Source organism: Phallusia mammillata, chromosome 5, assembly GCF_965637545.1.
Source record: "Phallusia mammillata chromosome 5, kaPhaMamm4.hap1.1, whole genome shotgun sequence".
NCBI classification, from domain to species: domain Eukaryota; kingdom Metazoa; phylum Chordata; class Ascidiacea; order Phlebobranchia; family Ascidiidae; genus Phallusia; species Phallusia mammillata.
This window is the reverse complement of record NC_137256.1, coordinates 14,924,646-14,948,614: the sequence shown is the minus strand read 5'-3', so window position 1 is coordinate 14,948,614 and position 23,969 is coordinate 14,924,646. Positions and strand designations below refer to the sequence as shown.

At 35.5% G+C, this 23,969-nt stretch overlaps 2 protein-coding genes and 4 long non-coding RNA genes across 13 annotated transcripts; 3 read left to right on the top strand and 3 right to left on the bottom strand.

Moving 5' to 3' along the window:
• Nucleotides 1-2,554: 2,554 nt before the first annotated feature.
• LOC145229938 (uncharacterized) lies at nucleotides 2,555-4,343 on the bottom strand. Its single transcript, XR_013860518.1, has 2 exons — nucleotides 3,733-4,343; nucleotides 2,555-3,490 (listed from the first exon to the last, which is right to left on the bottom strand). It is a non-coding gene; the product is annotated as an uncharacterized LOC145229938 (long non-coding RNA).
• A 3-nt stretch (nucleotides 4,344-4,346) lies between these two features.
• On the top strand, nucleotides 4,347-5,040 carry LOC145229939 (uncharacterized). The gene is made up of 2 exons (XR_013860519.1): nucleotides 4,347-4,459; nucleotides 4,659-5,040. It is a non-coding gene; the product is annotated as an uncharacterized LOC145229939 (long non-coding RNA).
• LOC145229937 (uncharacterized) lies at nucleotides 4,758-7,555 on the bottom strand. 6 transcript variants are annotated; one of them, XM_080095278.1, is made up of 4 exons: nucleotides 7,460-7,555; nucleotides 6,548-6,737; nucleotides 6,165-6,262; nucleotides 4,758-6,072 (listed from the first exon to the last, which is right to left on the bottom strand). In XM_080095278.1, exons 2-4 carry the CDS (start codon nucleotides 6,589-6,591, stop codon nucleotides 5,891-5,893), a joined length of 324 nt encoding a protein of 107 aa, XP_079951404.1. In that variant the 5' UTR covers nucleotides 6,592-6,737; nucleotides 7,460-7,555; the 3' UTR covers nucleotides 4,758-5,890. The 6 variants fall into 6 exon arrangements, with proteins under 6 accessions (XP_079951404.1, XP_079951405.1, XP_079951408.1 ...); XM_080095279.1 differs by having other exon boundaries at nucleotides 7,474-7,555; XM_080095282.1 differs by lacking the exon at nucleotides 7,460-7,555 and having other exon boundaries at nucleotides 4,758-6,088; nucleotides 6,186-6,262; nucleotides 6,548-7,177.
• A 2,604-nt stretch (nucleotides 7,556-10,159) lies between these two features.
• On the top strand, nucleotides 10,160-11,617 carry LOC145228991 (uncharacterized). 3 transcript variants are annotated; one of them, XR_013860335.1, is made up of 4 exons: nucleotides 10,160-10,211; nucleotides 11,056-11,090; nucleotides 11,187-11,366; nucleotides 11,425-11,617. It is a non-coding gene; the product is annotated as an uncharacterized LOC145228991 (long non-coding RNA). The 3 variants fall into 3 exon arrangements; XR_013860336.1 differs by lacking the exon at nucleotides 10,160-10,211 and having other exon boundaries at nucleotides 11,011-11,090; nucleotides 11,187-11,211; XR_013860334.1 differs by lacking the exon at nucleotides 10,160-10,211 and having other exon boundaries at nucleotides 11,011-11,090.
• A 140-nt stretch (nucleotides 11,618-11,757) lies between these two features.
• On the top strand, nucleotides 11,758-16,927 carry LOC145228990 (uncharacterized). Its single transcript, XM_080094226.1, has 5 exons — nucleotides 11,758-12,781; nucleotides 13,115-13,208; nucleotides 13,615-13,769; nucleotides 14,187-14,276; nucleotides 16,027-16,927. The coding sequence occupies exons 2-5, from the start codon at nucleotides 13,176-13,178 to the stop codon at nucleotides 16,154-16,156; spliced, it is 408 nt and encodes a 135-aa protein (XP_079950352.1). The 5' UTR covers nucleotides 11,758-12,781; nucleotides 13,115-13,175; the 3' UTR covers nucleotides 16,157-16,927.
• Nucleotides 16,928-16,956: 29 nt separating this feature from the next.
• Nucleotides 16,957-18,072, bottom strand: LOC145228993 (uncharacterized). Its single transcript, XR_013860337.1, has 3 exons — nucleotides 17,985-18,072; nucleotides 17,525-17,598; nucleotides 16,957-17,285 (listed from the first exon to the last, which is right to left on the bottom strand). It is a non-coding gene; the product is annotated as an uncharacterized LOC145228993 (long non-coding RNA).
• Nucleotides 18,073-23,969: the final 5,897 nt, after the last annotated feature.

Below are 23,969 nucleotides of genomic sequence, written 5' to 3'. Positions count from 1 at the left end.
GATACAACCTCATCTTTCATATGGTAGCTGGTTTAATTTTATTTCAGTAACTCGCAACACATTGCATTTTCAGCTGTACAATGTTGTTTCACCTTTTTTGTTTTTCAGTCTGTTTACTTGATGACCCCTTTTTAGTGTACTCATTGTAAATGCCGTTTTTTGCTTGATAAATCAATCTTCTAATTATTTATCCTCTTCACATTCATTTCTTCTTTCATATAACTGTGGCACCCAATATGAGTATGTTATTGTGTGGAAATTGGGTTTATGAGGTGCTTCATTTTTTTTTCATAAATAAAATGTTGCCCTTAATTGTGCATTTGTTATTTTATCATTTTAAGTACTAGTCTTAACTGGTTTAAAATCACAAAGGGCTTGATGTAAACAAAAACGGTTTTCACGGGTCAACTCTAAACTACATCTAGTAAACGCATAAAAAATATCTTTAGAATCTAACCACCACATGATAAATGAGAGACGTACATCATAAGCGAACGAAGGGCATGACCGCTTTAAAATGATTTTTCGCGCTGACGACCCTTGTAGCATATACAGGCTCCAGATCACAAGCGGTTTAAGTTAAATGGAAACGGTTTTTACAGGTCAACTCTAAAATACATCTAGTAAACACATACCAAATATGTTTAGAATCTAACCACCACATGATAAATGAGAGGCGTACATCATAAGCAAACGAAGGGCATGACCGCTTTAAAATAATCTTATGTGCTGACGACCTTTGTAGCATATACAGGCTCCATATCACAAACGGTTTAGAGTAAACAAAAACGGTTTTCACAGGTCAACTCTAAAATACTTTGAGTAAACGCATAAAAAATATCTTTAGAATCTAACCACCACATGATAAATGAGAGGCGTACATCATAGCGAACGAAGGGCATGACCGCTTTAAAATGATTTTTCGGGCTGACGACCCTTGTAGCATATACAGGCTCCAGATCACAAGCGGATTAAGTTAAATGGAAACGGTTTTTACAGGTCAACTCTAAAATACATCTAGTAAACACATACCAAATATCTTTAGAATCTAACCACCACATGATAAATGAGAGGCGTACATCATAGCGAACGAAGGGCATGACCGCTTTAAAATGATTTTTTGCGCCGACGAGCCTTGTAGCATATACAGGCTCCAGATCACAAACGGTTAAAGGTAAATGAAAATGGTTTTCACAGGTCAACTCTAAAATACATTGAGTAAACACATACCAAATATCTTTATCTTCTAAGAAGAACATCAAAAACAAGAGGCGTACATCATATGCGAGCGCAAGGCACGACCGCTAGTGCTGTCGATTTCATGTAGGCCTATAGCATGTAAATTTCTTTCAGCGTGTAGAATACAATCTCAACGTATATGATGACGAGCGCCTCTTGATTTTAGGGTAATGATAATGATTGATTGATATTTTGCACGCGTTCACTCGACGTAGGTCTAGTTTGAAGTTAACCTGTGAAAACCGCTTTCAATACTTTATGTCGTTTGTATTCTGGAGCCTGTACATGCTGCTGGGTCGACAGTGCATGAAATTATTTTGAAGCGGTCATCCCCTTTGTTCGCTTGTACGCCTCTCATTTATCATGTGGTGGTTAGATTCTAAAGATATTATGTATGCGTTTACTAGATGTATTTTAGAGTTGACCTATGAAAACCGTTTTTGATTACCTTAAACCGTTTGTGATCTGGAGCCTGTATATGCTGCAAGGGTCGTCTGCGCATAAAATTATTTCAAAGCGGTCATGCCCTTCGTTCGCTTATGATGTACGCCTCTCATTTATGATGTGGTGGGTAGATTCTAAAGATATTTTGTATGTGTTTACTCAATGTATTTTAGAGTTGACCTGTGAAAACCGTTTTTGTTTATCTTTAACCGTTTGTGATCTGGAGCCTGTATATTCTACAAGGGTTGTCAGCGCAAAAAAAAAACATTTTAAAGCGGCCATGCCCCTCGTTCGCCTATGATATACACCTCTCATTTATGATATGGTGGTTAGATTCTAAAGATATTTTGTATGCCTTTACTAGTTGTATTTTAGAGTTGATCTGTGAAAACCGTTTTTGTTTATCTTTAACTGTTTGTGATCTGGAGCCTGTATATGCTGCAAAGGTCGTCAGCGCCTAAAATTATTTCAAAGCGGTCATGCCCTTCGTTCGCTTATGATGTACGCCTCTCATTTATCATATGGTGGTTAGATTCTAAAGATATTTGGTATGTGTTTACTGGGTGTATTTTAGAGTTGACCTGTAAAAACCGTTTTCATTTATCTTAATCCGTTTGTGATCTGGAGCATGTATATTCTACAAGGGTCGTCAGCGCGAAAAATCATTTTAAAGCGGTCATGCCCTTCGTTCGCTTATGATGTACGCCTCTCATTTATCATGTGGTGGTTAGATTCTAAAGATATTTTTTATGCGTTTACTAGATGTAGTTTAGAGTTGACCTGTGAAAACCGTTTTTATTTACATCAAGCCCTTTGTGATTTTAAACCAGTTAAGACCAGTACTTAACATGATAAAATAACAAATGCACAGTTAAGGGCAACATTTTATTTATGAAAAAAATGGAAAAAAAGCACCTCATCAACCCAATTTCCACACCCACACAGTAGCATACTCATATTGGGTGCCACAGTTATATGAAAGAAGAAATAAATGTGAAGAGGATAAATAACTAGAAGATTGATTTATCAAGCAAAAAACGGCATTTACAATGAGTACACTAAAAAGGGGTCATCAAGTAAACAGACTGAAAAACAAAAAAGGTGAAACAACATTGTACAGCTGAAAATGCAATGTGTTGCAAGTTACTGAAATAAAATTAAACCAGCTACCATGTGAAAGATGAGGTTGTATCAAACAATCCTGGCAAACAAGCTATCATAGCGATTACTGGTCAAAAATAATAGTTTTTCATTCTTGTCTAATGAATCACTTTTACTGAAAGAGTCTACCTCAAAGTGAAAATGTATAAATATTTACCCATAAGATGCTTTTTTAACAACGCCATGATTATGTCATGTAGATAAGACAGCTTTAATACCAACAAATGTTTGAACACATGTAACCAACACAACAAGTTGGCCTTAATTTGGGTACGATATTAAAATAACACCAACAAATCATTGAACACATCTAACACAACAAGTTTGCTTCAAATTGGGCACAAGAATTGTTAAATAAACCTGCCTTCGAGTAGTACAGCGGCAAAAAACACACATATTTCGATTTGATTCATGTAAAACTGAAGTGTGTGGTGAATATCTTAAAATAAAATGTTCCCCTGCAAGTGAGGCAAGAAGCATTTGGTATGCATCAATGATTTAGCTGACACTTCAGTGAGCTCATTTCACCCACACCATTCTTCCACAATCAATTACTTTCTTCCATGTTGTCCAAGGCAATCTTAAATTACCTTTGGAATGATTCTGCTACTTTGTTCTGCTTCTATTCAGTTTTCCACATGTTGAACTGCAACAAAAAATAAAAGAAAAAGTGTATGCAACATTTAATTTGACAAGTAGGAGTTTACACAAAAATGCTTGAGTTAGGCCAGTAGAAATGAAAGCCAATGTTTTACAAAACCAGAATCACACTAGAGATGAGCTACCATATTTTTAAACATGCCTAAAAAAATAACAAATTGCCATCTCCTAAAATAATAGAAACAGTTGAGAATGACAAGCATATCATGACAATTGATAACCACTTACCATGTATCATTGCTTTTTAAATCCAATGTCCCAAGTCCTTCATTTGATAGTGTGCTATGCCTTAGTTTGCTTCATGAAGCACTAGAAATGCTTCCCCCACCCTGAACTGTCACTTTTCATTACTCCATTTGTTATCAGAACATGGATGCCTATTAGATACAACAACTTGGGCCCATTTTGTATTTTACAGTTTACAATCGAGGAGAATCTGGTTCTGCTGCTATTTCACTGCTTAAAATGCGTTTGCTTTTGTCATAACAGTTCACATTTAACTGCCAATTTCATGTAAAACCCATTTCACCTGCGATTATTTCCAATAAAAATTTAATATTTTTCAATAAAAAATAAATTTATTGCTTCACTACCCTTGCCAATAAAATCGGGCTGTGTTATAACACATGTTCTAAAATTATAACACCGCCCGATAAGAAACGGGGATTTTTTCATAACACAAGCGCTTTTAATCGGGCACTTGTTGACGAATCGGGTGCGCCTCTAGTATTAGCATAGAATACTAAACATAGAACGCCAACCAATTGTTACGTCACGTCGGTCATGGTTGAATAAGCCTTTACGTTGTGCTGAATCATAGATAACTTAATTCACTAGGTAAGCACTTTTTTCCAAGGAATGCAGCCTGACTACCATGAATAAAAATGTACGCATTATGACGTCACATACCGTTGTAAACAAACTGGCGCCAGTTTGTGTTCTTGGTTTTTGGTAGGTAAGTTATATTGTGTACGCTCTCAAAAGGAGTTTGAGGTACTTATTAAACATTAAATGCGTATAAACACTCCCATATAAAAGATTCAATGTTAGGGTTGATTCTGATGAAGTTTTGCTCCTACTCGTGAACTTCACTGTCCTGTTTTTTTAATATATGTACTCGAACTATTTTATTCAACATCGAATTTTTAACACAGTTGGGAGACCCAGCCATATTGCGACTTAAATGACTAACAAAACGGAACTGTTCTCCCTTTTTAAATGGAAACTTTTTCTGAGAAATGAAGACCACAAAGCTGTGCAAATGCCTTTTTATTTTTGGTATAAACTCCACCCAGAACCTACTACACCATACACAATGTTTTGATCATGCATTAATATCCTAACATAAAACACAGTTTACTGGCTAGTTTGAAGCAAACATGTTTGCGATTTTCTTAAAAAAGCATTTAATCATACAATTGTAATTACAGAAGCCATATTTTTGTTTTAAACAAAAAAATCCATGTTTCACATTCTCTTTCACATTTCTGTTTTGTAACATTTTACTGTTTGTGCCAGTGCATTGCAAAAGGCTGTTTTATTCATAAATTAAACACACATAAAATATGAGTCCTTTAGTTATATGGAGTACAAGCCTGTGACTGTCATTAAAAAGGCAAATTAGGTAATCATATTGATTTTGAAATTGTATTGTAAATGAATCAATAAACAAACATCAGTTTTTCAAAAACTTCAGAAAGAAAATAAGGAATATTTATTTTTATTACAATATTAAACTGAAAGTATACAATTTGATTGAAATAGGTACAGTAAAATTTGACCGTAGTGAGAAGGTTTTTACCAACAAAAATACCAAAAACACATTTGCTGAAAGATGTGGCAGGTTTGTCAATTAGAACAAAAACCTCAAGTTATTGGTATATTTAGCTCCTGATGTTAATTAAACCTTAACTGAGTCTTCCTCACAAAATGTAAAAATAACCCAATAGTACCAAGAAAAAAATATGCACTCAGCATGCATAAAAACAGCTTCCATTATATAAACTATCTTCAAATGTCATTTGTGGTAAATATCATACAAGAAAAAAAAAATGTTTGTACTACTGTATTCGACATCCAAGTTCTAATTGGTTGGAGAAATGATTAATTTATCAATGGGTAATAACCAACACCCAGACAATATGTAATCTTTATTCTGACTGCCTGTAGAATGTAGACCAGTGGTTCTTAACCTTTTTTTCTTTTTTTTGCACGCCCCTGGGTTTCTTAATTATATAGAATAGATCTAACCAACCTTAATGATTCAGCATCCCCGCACCCCCTAGGAACAGTTCTCACACCCCTTGGGGGTACGAGAACCCTTGGTTAAGAACCCCTGATGTAGACATTGCTAAAGAAATACTAAACCTTTTCAACAAAAATAAAACTACCATGGCAACAGATTTACATATTGTATGAGCAATAAATTTTGTACATTGGAAGAAAATTTAGTATAGCCATATACACTGCAAAAATACCTGCGCACAATTATCAGCCCGATAACACAGGCGTGCATGCTGGAGATTTTATGTAAGAGTGGGTTGCACAGAAAGAAAGTGTACTGCAAGTCTGCAACCAACAAAATCTGAAAATAGAAAAAAAATGTTTTTAAGTATTTCTAGAAGTTGCACTTTTTTCAGTCATAAACACCATGTACTCACTGGATGACAATAGTAACTGACCAAATTTCTTGTTGATGCTATCATCTTGTGTAAACACCACCTCATTGCAAGAAGCATCTTTTACTTGTTTATGAGATCTGTTTATAAATTCAGAATCAATATTGATGTAAAAACCTGAACTTTCTAAATTAGTAAAATTAGTAACTAAAAGTTAAGTTTTTATGAGGAACACAGTATGTACTATTTTGAGTGAGTATTCATTTTTTAAGGCAAGGGTCTTTGGTTAACTGGACATTTTTAATGAAGCAAAATCCTTTCAAAAATTAGGGTTTTTTTCTGTTAACTTGTGAAGTTTCTGTTATTTATGTCTGTTCTTAATCTGACACAAAAAATATGTTTGTGTTCTGCCATCTGATACCTACCTCACACTTATTGGTTGATTTCTTGTCCCTGATTTCAACACCATTTTGTTGCTTTTGTAATTGGCAGGCAAAATTGTTAAAGTTGAGCAATATGTTCCCAATGGTGATGGTCATGGCATGTCAGTCAGGAAAAAAGGTTTCGCCCATCAGAACCATATGCTTTCACCAGTGGCTGACTTGATGCTGTAGACTTAAAGGGCACATGACCTGTATTATACTATTTTAGTATTCTATAAAATATTTTAAAATTTTAGTAAACTATAGTAGTGTAGCTGTGGGTGACACTAAAACGCTGAATGGGCGGGACGTCGCGGAAACCGCTCAATATCGGGTAAATTGCTGACGGTTAGTGCTATTAGGGTTAGGTTGAGGTTTTATAATAGTATATGAATCAAAAAATGTCCCTGCCTAAAACTTATTCAACTATTTCCTGACATTAGGCAAAAATGCTATGGCGGGACGTCGCGGGAGATGGCGGGACGTTTCGGGCGCGGAATGTAGTGTTCGGCGGAATTTTTTTTAATGATTTTCTATTATAAAACCTTATCCCAACCTTAATAGCTCCAACCGTCAGCAATTTAACCCGATATTTAGCGGTTTTCACGACGTCCCGCCATCTCCCGCGACGTCCCGCCCATTCAGCGTTTTAGTGTCACCCGTAGTTGTTCTTTATAGGCTACAGTCTTTCTAAAAAAACAAACAAAAATACATTGTGTGATATTAAACAGGTTGCAGACGATGTTCGCGACTTTGCGCAAAATAAATTACAATTCAAAATGTTATCCGTAAAGTTTTTTTAACAAAAATAGTTGGTGCAGACTGCAGACTACATGTCACATTATAACAAGAAGCAACAAAACCGGTATCACCACGCGCCAAATTGAAACCAACTACCATGACGGAAACAATCACCTGGCTATAGTTACCGTAGTCAGGCTGCATTCCTTGGAAAAAAGTGCTTACCACTAGATGCGCAACTCGGCGAAATCGCTCAGACAGGTCACGCTTGAATGAACCAGTACACATGGGCTTCTTTAGAATGGCGGGCAATGGGTGAAGAGTGAAGATATTGGCAAAAAATCGCAATTTCTTGGATTAAACGTCAAATAACTTTGGAATTGAAGTAATAATAAACTTGCAGGTTACGTAAGTGTCATGTATCTCGTGTATTTTATTCGTTTTTAAAAGTTTATTGTGTGTTTTAAAAGGATCACTAACCGTTTTTGTTTGATTGATTTTTTATGTTAAATATACCGTGGACAAGACTAAATTCTCGTATTTGTGATTTAGTTGTATTTCTGTGTAATAGCTACGTTAGCCACACCGTGCCAGCCAATGACAACAAACATTTGTTTAAAATTTGCAATCCTGAACTTCAAAGCAACTCTGATATGAAGAAACATTGATTTCCTTTTAACCCACTTCTGTTGTCAAAATCAAACAGTAATTCTTTTAGAGCATTCATATGTGAAGATCAATTTGAAAAAAACGATCTGCTGATTATTGGTTGCAGAAAAAAGTTAAAAATTGGTGCTTTGCCATCCAAAAATTCCTAAACAGCAGTACAGGACAAAATTGGTAACCTTGCCCATGAACATATAAATGTTTATTACAGCTAAAATCATTTGTTGTGGCCAAGACAAGCAGAAAAGCACCATTTGACAGAAAGGTTCTTCCATAAATTCAACACCACAGCGTTAAAAGTGTTGAGAAAGCTTTTAAACAATTAGGTCCTCAGCTGAAAGTTAGTACACACTTCTTAAGTTAACAATTCATTTTAAACAACAAGTTGTACAACATTTAGAAAAGTGGCCATTTTATAGAAAAGGCAAATACCTTTTGGTAGAACAATATAAAAATAAAATTGTTAAAGCATACATAAGGTACAGTTATGTTTATTATGAATTAATCTGGGTTTCTGTATGTTTTTGTGGTAGACTTTGTATCTCAAGCAATGTTGAGGTTGAATGGGCTCCATTTTATGGATGGTGAGTTAAACCACTATCCTTGGGTAATCAACTTTAAATGCATTTTTAAGTATAACACCTGCTTTTAAAACAAGATAGTTTTTACCATTAGGAGTTGGATAACTTTAAACTTTGTATGGGAGTAAGCAGGAAAAACAAGAATATTAACAAACATGTCATACAAGCATGGAACACCCTGACAGGCACAACCATAATTCGCTCACCTCACTGCAAAGTAGCCAGTAGATATGGCAACACATTTAAAACTAGATCACCTAATATTCAAACACAGTAACAGAAAAAGGGCCGGTAATGTGTAAAATGTGTGCAAAGTATGGCAAAAAATGGAACACAACAGAGTGCAGCAAATGAAATCCAGTTCAACTAGTGAAGAAGAATTGGTAACAGCGGATGACAGAATTCATTAGGATATCTTGGTATGCAGATTCAAATGTTTCTCATTTAATTTTGGAACAGTAATGTGTCATTTCCCATCTGCAGGATTTGGTTGAAAGTCAAAAACACTCACTAATGAGTGGCAAGCCTCATTTTTTAAAAATGCAATGTAAAAATGCTTCAAAGACCATTAATCGGAGACGGTACCACCCTGATGTGGTTCATTGGGTAATTGAGTTGTTTGCTAGAGCTTCAGCAGCATATAATCATCTCAGAACCAGTGGTGTTCTTATATTGCCATCATCACGTACTTTACAGTAGTACAGGTATAAGTTGCAATTTTACACATAATTTTTTGAACTGACATATCATCACACAATCCTAAAAAACACTGTATGATAGATTGTTAAAAATATTGGCTCTGGTGCATGTGGTATCAATATCAACCAATTGGCAGTCAATGCTCTGTGGATGAAAAGTTAGTTAAAGCAGCAATTTATGCACTTTTTCATGTTTTTTTACATTTATTATTTTCATGTAGTCAAGAAAATTGGTATTCTAGGAAAGCCACTTAGTTGGATTTATTGACTACGGGGCCAGAAATGCAGACACCATAATGGCAACCCATATATGTAGTTATGTAGCAAGGTGGTACACATAATGCAAATTGTCCAATTCAGCGAATTCAAAGTCCAAACTTGCTACATAAATAAGGTTAATTGCCACTTTTTTATGATATTATTAAGAAAATTCCAAAAACTAAAACATTTTTATCAAACTAAACGTCGCAGCTCAAAAAAACTATCGACAAGACGACAAAATATGTGTATGTTCTTACCTATGCACACGAAATGTGTACTTGTTCATTCAAGCGTGCAACGTCTGAAGGAAGGCAAAACCAATATATTCGCGTTCATGGTAATTAAATTAGATGTGTTAAAATAAAAATGTTTAAAAAATACATCAACATAACATAACTACACATTAAAAGTTAAATCTTGTTCTATGTAGTAATTCACCCGAGAGATTTTTTTAAATATTTAGTCGGCAGACGAGTTGCGCATCTAGTGAATTAAGTTATCTATGGTTGGGTGTGTAAAATGTTGGTCTTATTATTTTAATACAGAAAGTAATACAATTTCAATGTTACATTGTTTTAGGCAAATTAGAGAATCTAAATCTTTCCTTGGAGTTGCACAAACTAGTTTCAACACAAAACTGCATCTGCTAATTTATTGGAATTGTGTTATACAAACTTGTGGAAACCACCATTGTTCAATCCCCCAATTGTAAAGTTTCAGGTATAATAAATTTGTACCATTGTGCAAAACTATGGCATTTTTTGTAATTATTTTCCATACATATTTAAACAGCGGTAACTAATCAATGTGATGCATGTGTACTGACCCAGTGCGTAGACAATTGAACACACTCCGTTTATCTGACTCTAATAATTAAACTATCGCTACCTAAACAAACAACAAGACGCAAAGCTAAATTAACGTTCCCACATTATATTTCAATAAAGCATGCCACGAAAGCGCCTCTTGCGGCTAAACACGCAACACAAAAGTCACCGCGCCACGAATCAACTGTGAGACATCAATTCTAATGCGTACTCTAGTCACTTAAGGTAGCTTAAGGTAACTCTAGATACCTTTAGATAACTCTAGATAACTGACTTTTAGTTTGAAACACGTCGGTCTTTATAGCGTTCAGGTCATATAATTGTTATGCGGCATAGTTATAAAAACGCACGCCCGAGAAGATTAACTGTGTTCTAAACCGTAATTATTCTTTAAATTGCTTATAGAAATGTCAAGTTTAACATGGCTGGAAGCAGATTAAGACGTTGCTTCACGTTAACACGTAAGGGGACGATAAAACGATAGCCTTAAGCAGTAATTGACCGATGCATTAATAAACAGGTTTCAACAGTTTTAACAGCCGGTCAAGCTTTTGTGTAGAAAAAGGCGAGTTATGAACGGGGTTGACCGTGATGATATGACACGACAATTACACGAATTAAAATGTTTTGAATTAAAAAGTCCAAAGTCCGATGTATTTTGAATTAAAAGTCCAAAGGCCGATACACATGCACACAATTTCAATGTGAACAAGAAGCTAATGTAGTTAATCTTGAAGGGGAAGAGCTGAAGTCATATGAACAAACAGAACCTGTGAGTGTGTTTTGTATCATTAATTTGCACACATATTAAGGTTGCTGTGTCATTTTAGAAGTTAAATCAGTGGCTTAAAATGTTGTTGCTTTTTAGGATTGTGTCGATACAAACCATAAAGGTGAATTTAAGAGGATATTGGCTCTTCCTACTTTTGAAGGACTTATTTACGATTCTAAACTTATTTGAAATGACGAAGACTTACTTAATTCTATTTCATACGTTTGCTTGGGAAGTTTTACGCAGGATTGCTTGGAAGCATTTTTTGGAAACTCCGTAAGTGTTAAAAAATACATTTCCAGCAGCATATACATTTTAAGACCTTTATTTATAGAGAGAGATGTGTAGAAGAATGACAAATCCAGATGTCAATCAATTTGGCTACATTGTTCAAAACATCAACCAAAGAAAAGTTATAAAAAAATTAAGGAAGGCAATACAACACATGGTTCAGTTAATGCCTGGACACATTTGTGTGAAGAACCAATGCCAAAATGTTCAAAATAAATAAACACATCAAACATGAATTTTTGTATTTTATTTTCAAATTACATATTTGAACACTGTTGGCAGATTTTTTTAAGTCGGTGCGCTATCTACCAGACGTTTTATTAACAGAAACAAATAACTTTTATGTTTAAAAGAAGTTTGCCCGTGTAGGCACGCCTGCCTCAATGGCGGCCTGTGAAGGACCGCTACGGTGTGAACTATGATGTTCATTGCAAATTGTTTGGAGAGTCTGATCTTTGCATCTCAATAACAGCTGACTGATTAACAGCCACACATATCTCTCTTCTTTCTTTGTATTCTTGAATAACGTTAAAGGCGAACGTTCAAATCAGCTACACATCCACATGGGATAACAATAGAAGCCCCAAAATAGCCGCTTTCCCGGTGGAAATAGCAGGAACAAATAGAATCCACAAATAGAACCCACAAATAGAACCCACAAATAGAAGGGCGAAAACATCAAAGTCTACGCTTATATAACAATGTGAAACATTGGCCGGTGTACGAATTCTTTTTCTCATATTACTTATATTATTTATTTTAAGGTAGCCATGTAATTTATAGTGCCATAGCGCCTTTTGGTGAACACCATATGCTTATTCACAGGGTGGAAACGTCGCGTTCTAATACGAATCACAACTGCGGAAACATTGCCAATACCGACGGAAATATGTGTCATAAGGGAATAAACACTATGTTTACTGTTAGATCTTTCTGGAACCCGAAAAATGGCTGAAAATAACTTATGACTACCATAGAAACGGAAATATAAACATTAGTCTATGCAGAAATGAGGGTAAACATTTCCATTTCGTGGTGTGAAACGTTATTGCGAAATAGCATGCAATAGTTTCCATAAACATTGCACAATAGTGTCGTAAACGCTACAAAAGCTCCCCCCCAAAAAGGGTGCACAATGTGTTTGAATGAAAAACACATTTTATCAATGTTAATGGTCGTTAGCGACACGCGACAAGAGAGATTGGTCAATAGATGGCGGTAGGTGCTGTTACGTGGGGATTTATACGTTGGGAAAAATATGCACAATTAAAGACGAAAAATGAACATAACAATTATATATCTTGTCAATAAGGGTATGACTCTTCAGCTCTTTGGATAAATATCATAAGGAAAAATGATTAATATTGTCAAAACAAGGGCGAAAGCAGAGAATATAATCTGTAAGTATAGACTGGCGAAACAAAAGTTGACAAAATTGCACACAAGAATGTTTTATCGATTATAATGCGGTTTGATAGCTATGATATATATATATATATATATATATATATATATATATATATATATATTTTTTTTTTTTTTTTTTTTTAGTTTTATAAGTATATGCGATTCTTGTATAAATATATTGCTTTTACACTATTGTTAAAAAGGAATGGGCGGAAAAATACAATGCAAATTCATACAACAAGTGATGTGTGTTATTGAAATCTCCACAGGTTTCGAATTTTGAGTTTTTAGCCTTATATACAAGCATTGATTATATATTTTTGTAGTGGAGACACAATAGGGGTTTCTGCACTTGATTGAGAAAGGCGGAGACAAAGAAATATTTATATGTACAAAAAGAAATTGTCATACAGAAACAAGGTTAGTAATATACACGAATAAGATATTTATATATTGGTTTTCCTTAAGCAAATTTTGGTTGACTATTCTAGCAGAATGACAAACGTGAAACGTTAAAGTTAATGTGTTGTGGTATGATCTGCCAAACGGCTAGAGTAATATTACGTTCAGGCTTAGCTGAATGTGTGAAATGTTTAATATAGTATAGTGTAACATATGCTGTTCGCTCAGCAACTAGTCTGGGAACAGTATTTCAGGCTTCTGGTTCTGTGTTAATCGCTTCCTGAGACTGTCCATTCGTGTCGTCATCGTTGTTTTGGTGTTGATGACGTAAATTCCAGCGGCGTTGTAATTCCGCAACTGCCTGGTTGATTTTTGGTCTTGCTATTGGTTGAATACGTTGAAAAAGATGCTTTAATGTTAACAGGGACAAGGCTATTCCCAGAACACAGCTTGGATAACGAGGAAGGAGAGGAATGCATTTGCAGCAGGACTGGTCACAGAAGATAAAAGGGTGATGAACGCTGACTTGAGAAGATTTTGCGGCAGAACCTTGTCATCAATTCCCCCTTCTGTGGAAAGGTTAGTTTGTGAGTCGAAGAAGACATTCATTCGTTCGTTGTTTAGTTGAGTGCTTGAGAGGACGGCTAGAACGTCCGATAACGCGCGATTTTCACTAGGTATATATTTGAGAAGCTGGGCCGCTTCAACGAAATCATAAGATTGAAAAGATTCATTTATCATCTTGATAATAGGAGAGAGTAGCTGGATATTGGTTTCGACTCTTGCAAGAGTATAATTGACGAATAAGTAATAAGTATTATGAACTTTGAAAGTGAACATTCGGTTGGGCCGAAATGTTTCCTTGTAAACTAGGTCTGGGAAAACATTACTCTGGTCATAAAGTTGGTAGGTATTTTCGTCGATGTTCACATGGCCAGTATGAACTTTTTCGAAAAGAGGCCTTGTAGCAAAGTAATTGCTATTCTTTATTCGCAGACTTCGCAACAAACGCATTTTTGATGTGGTACAAGCGGTCTCTAAGAGTATGTCGCCGTGCGTTATCGCTGCTGTGGGCTTTCCCTTCAGGTAGGATAATATCTGGCTTGGGGAAATGTGTGCACTGGCCCCAGCCAGTAATGCCGTTATTTGTGTAGATTGGCATTGAAAGTATAAGATGTCTGACAGCTGTCTTCTTCATGTTTAGGCTGAGTCGTAAATGTAGGACTCAAAAATATCGTTTGTAGACTTGTAAATAGTTGGAGCATGTTGCTCGAAATGTCTTTTTGTAGACTTGTAAGTAGTTGGAGCTCTTAGCTCATAATTTGTAGACTTGTAAATAGTTGGAGCATGTTGCTCGAAATGTCTTTTTGTAGACTTGTAAGTAGTTGGAGCTCTTAGCTCATAATTCGTAGAATTGTAAATAGTTGGAGCATGTTGCTCGAAATGTCTTTTTGTAGACTTGAAAATAGTTGGAGCTTGTTGCTCGAAATATCTTTTTGCAGACTTGAAAATAGTTGGAGCTTGTTGCTCGAAATATCTTTTTGTAGACTTGAAAATAGTTGGAGCTTGTTGCTCGAAATATCTTTTTGTAGACTTGAAAATAGTTGGAGCTTGTTGCTCGAAATATCTTTTTGTAGACTTTTGTAGACTAACTGAGCTCACTTGTTTTTGACAAGTTGGTTGTTTACATGTGAAATTTGTGTGTGGAAAATGTGTAATCTTATTAAACAGCTCAAGCCAGGGAGTCAATACATATCATGCAGCGTTAGTAGTGAAATAAAAACGTTTCCGGCTTGACAAAGGCCGTTGACATGAAACGTGAAACATAAATTGACGGTGATACAGACCGAAGCACACGTGACACTAGCAAAAATATATATCAATTTTACTGAATTATAAGTTATATACACGCACGCAGCTTAACATGCAACATACATCGATGAATAAACATAACTAATTTATCTTGAAAAGTGTTATTAAGCGAATAAAATATATATTTTACAACACAGAAAATTGTCAAGTGCAGATTTCACACGCACTTACTTAACAGAGGAAAAGATGTCAGTCGGCGCGATCGCGTGAATGCCATTTCCGTGATCTTGGTAGTCGAGTTGTTCCTCCTCTTTTGTTTCTGATTCCATTGGGATGTCAGTGGCGTTGCACATAACTAAAATGTCTGGTTGTGCTCGAAAAGTCACTAGAAAGTTCGGTCGACCGTCAGGGCAATCTGTGAGAAACCCTTGTCCAAATGACGTCTTGTTCGAACCGTTCGGGGCATCGCTTTGAACGTGCTGTCCGAACCTTGCTCGTAAAGTACCAATTTGAAGTGACATCTGCCTGCGCTGGAAGTGAGTTCGGAAGATCTGTAGCAACTCGTGGGCACCAGTTTGTTGCCCGACCTGCCTCGATGGCGACTTGTTAAAGGCGGCTACAATGTAAACTATGATGTTCATTGCAAATTGTTTGGAGAGTCTGATCTTTGCATCTCAATAACAGCTGACTGATTAACAGCCACACATATCTCTCTTCTTTCTTTGTATTCTTGAATAACGTTAAAGGCGAACGTTCAAATCAGCTACACATCCACATGGGATAACAATAGAAGCCCCAAAATAGCCGCTTTCCCGGTGGAAATAGCAGGAACAAATAGAATCCACAAATAGAACCCACAAATAGAAGGGCGAAAACATCAAAGTCTACGCTTATATAACAATGTGAAACATTGGCCGGTGTACGAATTCTTTTTCTCATATTACTTATATTATTTATTTTAAGGTAGCCATGTAATTTATAGTGCCATAGCGCCTTTTGGTGAACACCATATGCTTATTCACAGGGTGGAAACGTCGCGTTCTAATACGAATCACAACTGCGGAAACATTGCCAATACCGACGGAAATATGTGTCATAAGGGAATAAACACTATGTTTACTGTTAGATCTTTCTGGAACCCGAAAAATGGCTGAAAATAACTTATGACTACCATAGAAACGGAAATATAAACATTAGTCTATGCAGAAATGAGGGTAAACATTTCCATTTCGTGGTGTGAAACGTTATTGCGAAATAGCATGCAATAGTTTCCATAAACATTGCACAATAGTGTCGTAAACGCTACACCCGCATGTCTGTTGGGCAAATCAGTTTTGAAAAAGCTTAGTGCGTTTCCGCAACATCGCGCACACTCCGTGTAGAGAACGTTGCGGTTGTTATTTTTTTCAAATTTTTTATTCCACTCTCCCAAGACTTTATATCCGTGAGAAGTTAGTTCAATGTTGGCTTCCATTTTTGCCAAGATTTCTTACAGAATGGGGCAGTTAAGGGTCGAAATTTCCGCATGGTGTCGCCACGCAACAGTTATAGTTGTCATAACGGCACAAACGCGCGCAAGTTTAGAAGCCTCAACACAACTCCACTCCTTCATATTTTTACCATAAAACACTGTTATTTGCCAACATAAATCAATTAAAAATGGATTATTCTAAATGGACAACATACAGATTATAATCTGAGTTAAATATGTGCCAAAACAACTGGCAAGAAAGAGGATTTAATTTTAAGATGCGTTGTATTTCTGTGTTTTCTTGCAATAGCTTCTTGTTTTTTCCTCTGCATAACTACTAGACAGACTTCAGGCTTATGATAGGAATGACAACTTCACTTGTGCTGTGAGCTTGGGGGAGAATGTAGGTAGCAGCTCTGAGTAACAGTGGCACAAAGTAGGGTTTACTCAAATAACCAGCTTGGACCAAATACCACACACAACTGAGGAACAAGTGAAAGTTTATTTTCATTTCAAGTCCAAATGTGATAAAATTTCCAAATTGAAAGGACGCCTAGTCTGAAATGTTTATCTGAGTTTTGTTTAAGTGGCATTGCACATGCTTCACTGAAAAAAAGGTTTTACATAATGTCAAAATGAAACTGGAAAACAGTGGAGAAATTGTAAATTCAGAATGGGTGCAGCAAGAAGAGGGCTTGTTGCTACAGGCAAACATCTAGCAGCCATAGCTTTTATGATTTCCAAATTTCACATCACAGAAGAGCTATCTGTTAAGAAAAGTTGTACAGATCAGCTTCAAACGTTTCACCACCCTGCAAAACAATTGAAAAGTAATTACTCACTTTATTTATTACATGTACTGTATAGTGGTGACTTGTAAAAGTAAGTGCAAGGAATGTTAACCAATGAAAGTTTCGCATAACATCACCAAAATTTAGGGATATTATTTTGGCAACTGAAAGAAGAAATATGCAAAACTATATGACTCTAAGTTTGCACTGTCCACAGAAGCAATATGCCATGGCAAAATGTATGAAAAAAGGGCACTTACTTTGTTCAGCAAAACAAAAAATATCCACATGAGTCCAGCAGGTCTGTTTATTGACAACCAACAGCCATACCTTGCTACAACACCAGATGCAAAAGCAGAGAAAACTGGTTTGGTTAAGATTAAATGTCCATATAGTAAAAAATCGAAATTATTACCGAAGGTGCTAACTTCCCATACCTGAATTTGTGGGTGACAAATTACAAAACCTTCAATCAAAAAAAATCGTAAATACTACTTTCAGATTCAAGGACAAATAGGCATTGCTAATAAGCAGTACTGCTACTTTGTGGTGTATGAATTCGAAGATTTTTAAGTTTTCAGATTGTAGGGCAGATGGGCATTGCTAATAAGCAGTACTGCTACTTATCATGTATTTCTTATAATTTCATGTATTTCTTTATAAGAAATGCATCATACTTTTTGGGCTCTTGATTTAGGCTTAAAATCTTTTTTAACCCACCTTTATTGTTTTGTTGCCATTTGGTAAAATAATGTAAGAAACAAACCACAAAAAAGTATTCACAGAGACCAAGTTTGTTGGTAATCATAATTACTGTCAAAAATACACACACCTAAATAAAATAAAAACATGGATGCTTTAATGCAACAGCCAGATAGTCCTATAGACAACCCAAAAACAAAACACATCGTCCTGGACAGAACTGCCATAACCTAACTGGCATACACAAAAAAAATTTAACACTTATCTCTAACAATACATTGCCTAATATTTGTCCACATAAAACAAACAACAATAAGTTTATTTGACAGGCACAGCATAATGAGGCATGGATTGCTTTAATATCTTGTATATTTTAGCTAGTCCTATGACTCTCTCAACATGGATCCTTTCTGATGCAGTATGCCTCTCCTTTAGTTACTACTGAAATATTTTCAATTAAGCTGGCTTTTTCCTTTTAGCATTGTTGTTAGGGATGTTAACAAATACATCAAAGGATGTAAACAAATCTTGCACTCTGATTCCTCTATCTGCCATAATGCTGTCTTTGGGTTAAGAAAACTCTGAGGCATTTTAGTATAGTACAGAATCTTCTATTACTTGCCTATCACTTGCACATCCTCCATGAAAATTACTTAGAAAAGTCACCAGCCCTTTTGGTAAAATTCCAACCAGAATCTTTATGGTATTTTTACATGTTGACAATGTGGAATTTTGAGCTTCCAAAATAACTCTGGTAGCAGGAAACTGCTGTTTAAAGTTGGCGATCATTGATTGATCAACAACTTCTCGTGCTGGCCAAGTATTAATTTCTTTCATCTGATAGAATAAATAAATGATCGGTTTCCACAACTTTTCAGTTTAAGGGTCATAACGCTTAATAGCCACCTTCCTTTTCTCATACAGTTGACTATTAAGTGGAAATTTATGGCCACCTTTACTTTCCAGGCAATTTGGCACACAAAGTATTGTGACATTGTATCAGCAATATAATTAATTTCTTAAACTTTTCTTTCAAACGTTCGACTTCATCAGACAACAGTAGCCCCGCAACACAAATCCGCCGCTAACCATAACTGTTGCGTGGCGACATCGTGTGGTCATTTAATATTTTAATTAACTGCCCCATTGTTCGGCGGAATTTTGACTGTACAAAACATTTCAGACTCATCGTCGTCTGGTTCAAAGTCAACCGTAAGAAGGTCGTTACTTACTTCCAGTGGTAAATCTTGCCAAATACCTGACATGTTGATCACTGTTTACTCTTTTCCTACGATGTCTGCATGTTACCATAGATGCAAAAATAGCCCAACCCGTAAAGTGTTACTCAACCGTGACGAAGACAATGGCTGGCAATCTATCATAAGTAATCTATGGTATTAGTGCTCTATGGTGCACCCCTGCACTAAGGTTTTATTTTATTTTTGACATAACAAAGAGCACTGTGCGCGTTGTTCGTAAGCAGAAAAACAACAAAATTTTGTTGGCAGCAAAAACTTGTTATATACTTCATCTTTTTTTAGTTTGTGTACAGATGCTAAAAATACAATGCTTCATTTTGGTAAAAACTAAAAAATTGCCGGAATTAAAGCAATCCTAAAACAAGTTGCTTGTAATATTATGTCAGAATTAAAAAAAAATGACAAACATTGAATGTTTCCACTACGTTTGAACAAAAACTAATTACGACCCACCAAACAAAATGGATTTAAAACCTAGGATGTAACTTTGGGGTTCGACCAAATGATGAAGAATATCGTAGGGGTTCGGCCGGTATAAAAAGGTTATTTAACATCATCTTGTGCTGATCCAAACTGCTGTTTTTGATTGTCACCGAAGTCTTTAAGAGTTTGTTGTAGTAGGTTCAACATTGTTTTGCTTGTATGCTACAAACTGTATACCAAGTATTCCCAAAATTTGTGTAGCTTATTTAATGTAACCTTTTCAGTTTGCAACATGTGTAGAAGAAATTTTTGTTGAAATGTTTTGAATTCTTAAACTTAACTAAACTACAAAATCTTAAAGTGATACATGTGAATAAATGCATTTAAGACCTCACACCCAAATGAGATGCCTTTTTATGTACTATTTTAGTCAGAATCATGAGATATTGTTTTAGTTCCATTCAATGAGCAATTTTCTGCAAAAAAACATGCCTACACAACACTCCAACACTTAAATTCTTTCTTGCAAAACAGGAATGAAGGCAATGATTACAAATGCACTATATAGCCAAGGTACAGATGTCCTGCATTTATTGTCAGATGCATCACTATTATTGGTGATCCCATTATAACAGATAGTGCATTCACCAGACAAAAAAGGTAAGTTGCTAATTAAGTTTAAAATGTGCAGCATATCATGTTACAGGCTATGTTTCAGAAATGATTACAAAACATACACAGTGCTAGTAAAACAGTATACACAAAAATATCTAATGTGATTCCAATTTCTTCATAGTGTATTTGTTGTAGAAAAATGGCTGTATTGTAATCTTGCAGTGTCGTGAAGCTTGAGGGTTTGGGAAGAGACTAAAACATTCCCAGTGCATTTTAACTGAGACAATTAATGTTGCTTATTGGAGAAACATAAACCCTATTTTGTCTGAAATGTTCAGAAACAACTTCATGAGAATTAATTTTTTTTATAATATCACCAATTTTATAATAGATAATAAACACCCAAATCAAATGCACTCAATCAAAAAAAGTCAAATACTGTTAAAAATATTTTGAGCAAAATAGTTGAAATATTATATTATTATTTTGTGTTTTTAATTGAAACATTCAAACCACTTGCTCCTCAGAATTTGCAGGAGTTTGATGACAGTCAAAAACCGCAGTTTGAATAAGCAAGGTAATGTCACAAAGTATCACATCATCTTGTGTGAAGAAAATAGCCATCTTGTTGGATTTAAGTCCTAAATACTTAAAAAAGCACGAAAATTCTTTATATTGCACAGTAAAGATTACCACTCAGTAAAGATTTATTTCAACACTAACTTAAAAACGTTTTAATTCCCAGTACACATACACAGTCAATCTACGCATATTTATTGGTTATTATAATAATACACACTGGAATACATACGTCCTATTAAACTACAAATCATATCTGCAAAAATCGCTATACAAATGCCTAAAACAAAATTTATCGACATTTTTCCACTCTCTCGATGCATTTTTGGGGCTTCCTTTTGCAGCCGCCATTACGCTTCAATTTGCTTCAACCGTGACGGCCAGTAGCGCAATCATAGACTACTATAAGCTGGACTGAACCGCATGAGGTTCAGGTTTAAGCGCAGTCACGCATGAATGAACTGGGCGTCAAACGTCGTTGAGCGCTTGTAGTAATGAAGAAAGTGGGTTGAAAACTCGGAAAAAATGACACATTGTTGTATACCAGGCTGTTTTTACCGACACAACAGCAAAAATGCACCCAAGCGATCTCTCTTTATAATTAAAAGACCAGATCTGGGGACAAAATCAAAGGAAGAAAAAGATCACTACAGTAATCTTACGAAGTTTGTGTTAGGCATCCGCGATTCCAGCAAAGGAGATCAAATAAAATCTTTATTACACAAGGAAACGTGAGTAGCGACGTTATTGCAACTAGACTAAATTGAAAAAATACTAAATTAAAGGTTACTACAGGGCAGCAATTTGTGAGGCTCACTTTAAACCCGAGGATGTAAAGGTACAGGCGTCAAGAAAAATCTTACGTATAGGATCATACCCCAGTGAAAACTTGCCATAAAAATACTATGGGACCAAACAGGTAAAATTTGACCAAATTATGTTTTATTTAAAATCGATGACAGTAATGAACAAAATCCATAGAAAACACAAGTTGTCGCACTCCATAGAAAACACAAGTTGTGGGGATGGGTAAGCACTTTTTTACAGTCAGTAGGGCATTAACAACGGTAACCACAGCCTGTGATTGTTACGTCACAAGAGGGTTGTTGCAAGTTTGGCGCGGGTTTAAATGTGGGGTTCAGACAGCTTTAAGGCTGAGGCGAATTGAAGAGAAATCACGTCTCGTAAATCCGATTATTGTGCCATTGGCGCAGAGGTCGTCTGCAAGACATTTTAAATTCGAACATAAACTGTTTCAGGCATTTTTAGGTGTTTGCCGCAACAGAAACTGTAGTGTTTTAAATATCGGTATTAATTTTCGGGAAAACATAAAATGACTTGCAATGGTTAAAATTTAACACTCCGAAACGCACAACCTTTAATCGTTTCATACCTTTGTTCAAGTAAGCGTAAAAAAACTTAATAGCCCAAGAGTCAATGCTCAGGGTATAGAGGTGTTTTTTTTAACTTTAATTATTTATCTAGGGCAGGCTACTAAGAGGTGATCTTGTATGTATGGTACGTTGCACTTTAATAATGGCTCCACATCTGGACATAGCAAGATAGAAGGAGTTGAGTTGAGTTTAAGGAGATTTACTAGATTAAAATTGTGCTGCTACTTGTCTGTGTTAATAATCAGATGTAGCTATTTTTAATAGTATTTTCCATAAAACTTGACTTTTTTATCAGGTCAACAACAAAACTGAAAATTTGAGCCTGCTGATAGTTTAAAATATATAATTTTTTTTGTCTTTGAACTTGATGGTTATCATTGTATTGCAGATTATTAATTTAATAAACAGCAAAATGTTTTGAAGCCTAGAGACCAGGGAACACCCATTGCAGGAGGATACAATGCTTTACTACCTTGTTGCTCTCTGTGATATTGACCCCAGTTATTTTGCTTTTTAAACTACCTCTTATTAACCTGTTTTCCCCTTGACATAACACTTTAACACGCAAAGTTGTATCATTGAAATATTTCAAGTAGAGATTGCTTGTGAAAAAAGCAGTACTTGGGCAGCTAATTTTTAGCTTTTAAACTAAATGTAAAAGTGTTCTATAAATAAAATAATCTGCACTTGATTTGAGTTTATTTGAAGTGAAGAAAATAAAAGTAAACACACAAAATGTAGCACTTGTCCTGAATGCAGTCATGACAAAGACACAATATATTGTGACAAAATTGCAGTTGAGACTTCCTTGCAGTGAAGTTTGTGTGGTACCCCCAAAAGCATGTGTCAGATGTAGCCTGCAAATATATTTTAAAAGAGTGACATATGTGTAATGAAATGCTACTGAAATTGTAAACACACAATAATACAATTACCTATGAAGACCAAGCTGTCTGAGAATGACACTTTTTTCTAGTTGAAACATTGTTTTAAAAATTCACAAATTATAAGGTCTTCAGAGGTAACCACTGATGGCACACCACCATAATCACATATACAAGATATGATTATTTAATACCACTTGACATAACATTAACAAAGATATATGGCCAAACCATCATATTAACAGTATGAAGTTGAAAGCCCAACTGAAAACCTTGTACTGCTGTGTTACTTGAATAGGAGGTAGTTCTTACACTATACCTCCCATATTCTATAACAGTACATTAAAGATTATTTTGTAGCAATGGGAATGCCTGCCAATTGCCATTCAATGCATTTTAAAAAAAAATTTTTGCAGTTCACCTGCAGTTATTTTTGCAGGTCACCTGCAGTTATTTTTCAGCAAAGGCTTTAGAAAACATCTGTACTGATATTAATTACATCAAAATAAATAACGATGTCAAGTGCCGGCTGTCTTTCGATGAATAGTAGAGGACAAAACTGTAGCGGCCGTTAGGTGTCTTCGTTTGGTTGAAAGCACTAAAGTAAAAAGGCATTTTCAGTTAACTACATGTAATGATGTTCATTTCGCATTTTTAGTCGCTAAAATTGCAAAGTGCGTTGACTGCTGGTCTGGTTTTGCTGAAACATACCAAGGCTATATAAGTAGTTACAATTATCTTAACGCTTATAGTTTGTATTCCGCGTGATACAATAAAAAGAGCATAAACAGAAACCAAGATTAATTATGTTAACTAAAACCTTACCTTTTCTTTACCAAAGCAAAGCCC

Bases quoted from the DNA above. Each gene is read 5' to 3' on its own strand.
- LOC145228990 (XM_080094226.1), top strand. From the start codon at position 13,176: ATGTACAAAAAGAAATTGTCATACAGAAACAAG. The intron at 13,209-13,614 runs GTTAGTAATATA...TAATGTTAACAG, and splicing joins AATTGTCATACAGAAACAAG to GGACAAGGCTATTCCCAGAA. The intron at 14,277-16,026 runs GTAGGATAATAT...GCTTATTCACAG, and splicing joins GCTGTGGGCTTTCCCTTCAG to GGTGGAAACGTCGCGTTCTA.
- LOC145229937 (XM_080095278.1), bottom strand. From the start codon at position 6,591: ATGGTGTTGAAATCAGGGACAAGAAATCAACCAATAAGTGTGAG. The intron at 6,263-6,547 runs GTAGGTATCAGA...ATTTATAAACAG, and splicing joins AATCAACCAATAAGTGTGAG to ATCTCATAAACAAGTAAAAG. The intron at 6,073-6,164 runs GTGAGTACATGG...TGTTGGTTGCAG, and splicing joins TCAGTTACTATTGTCATCCA to ACTTGCAGTACACTTTCTTT.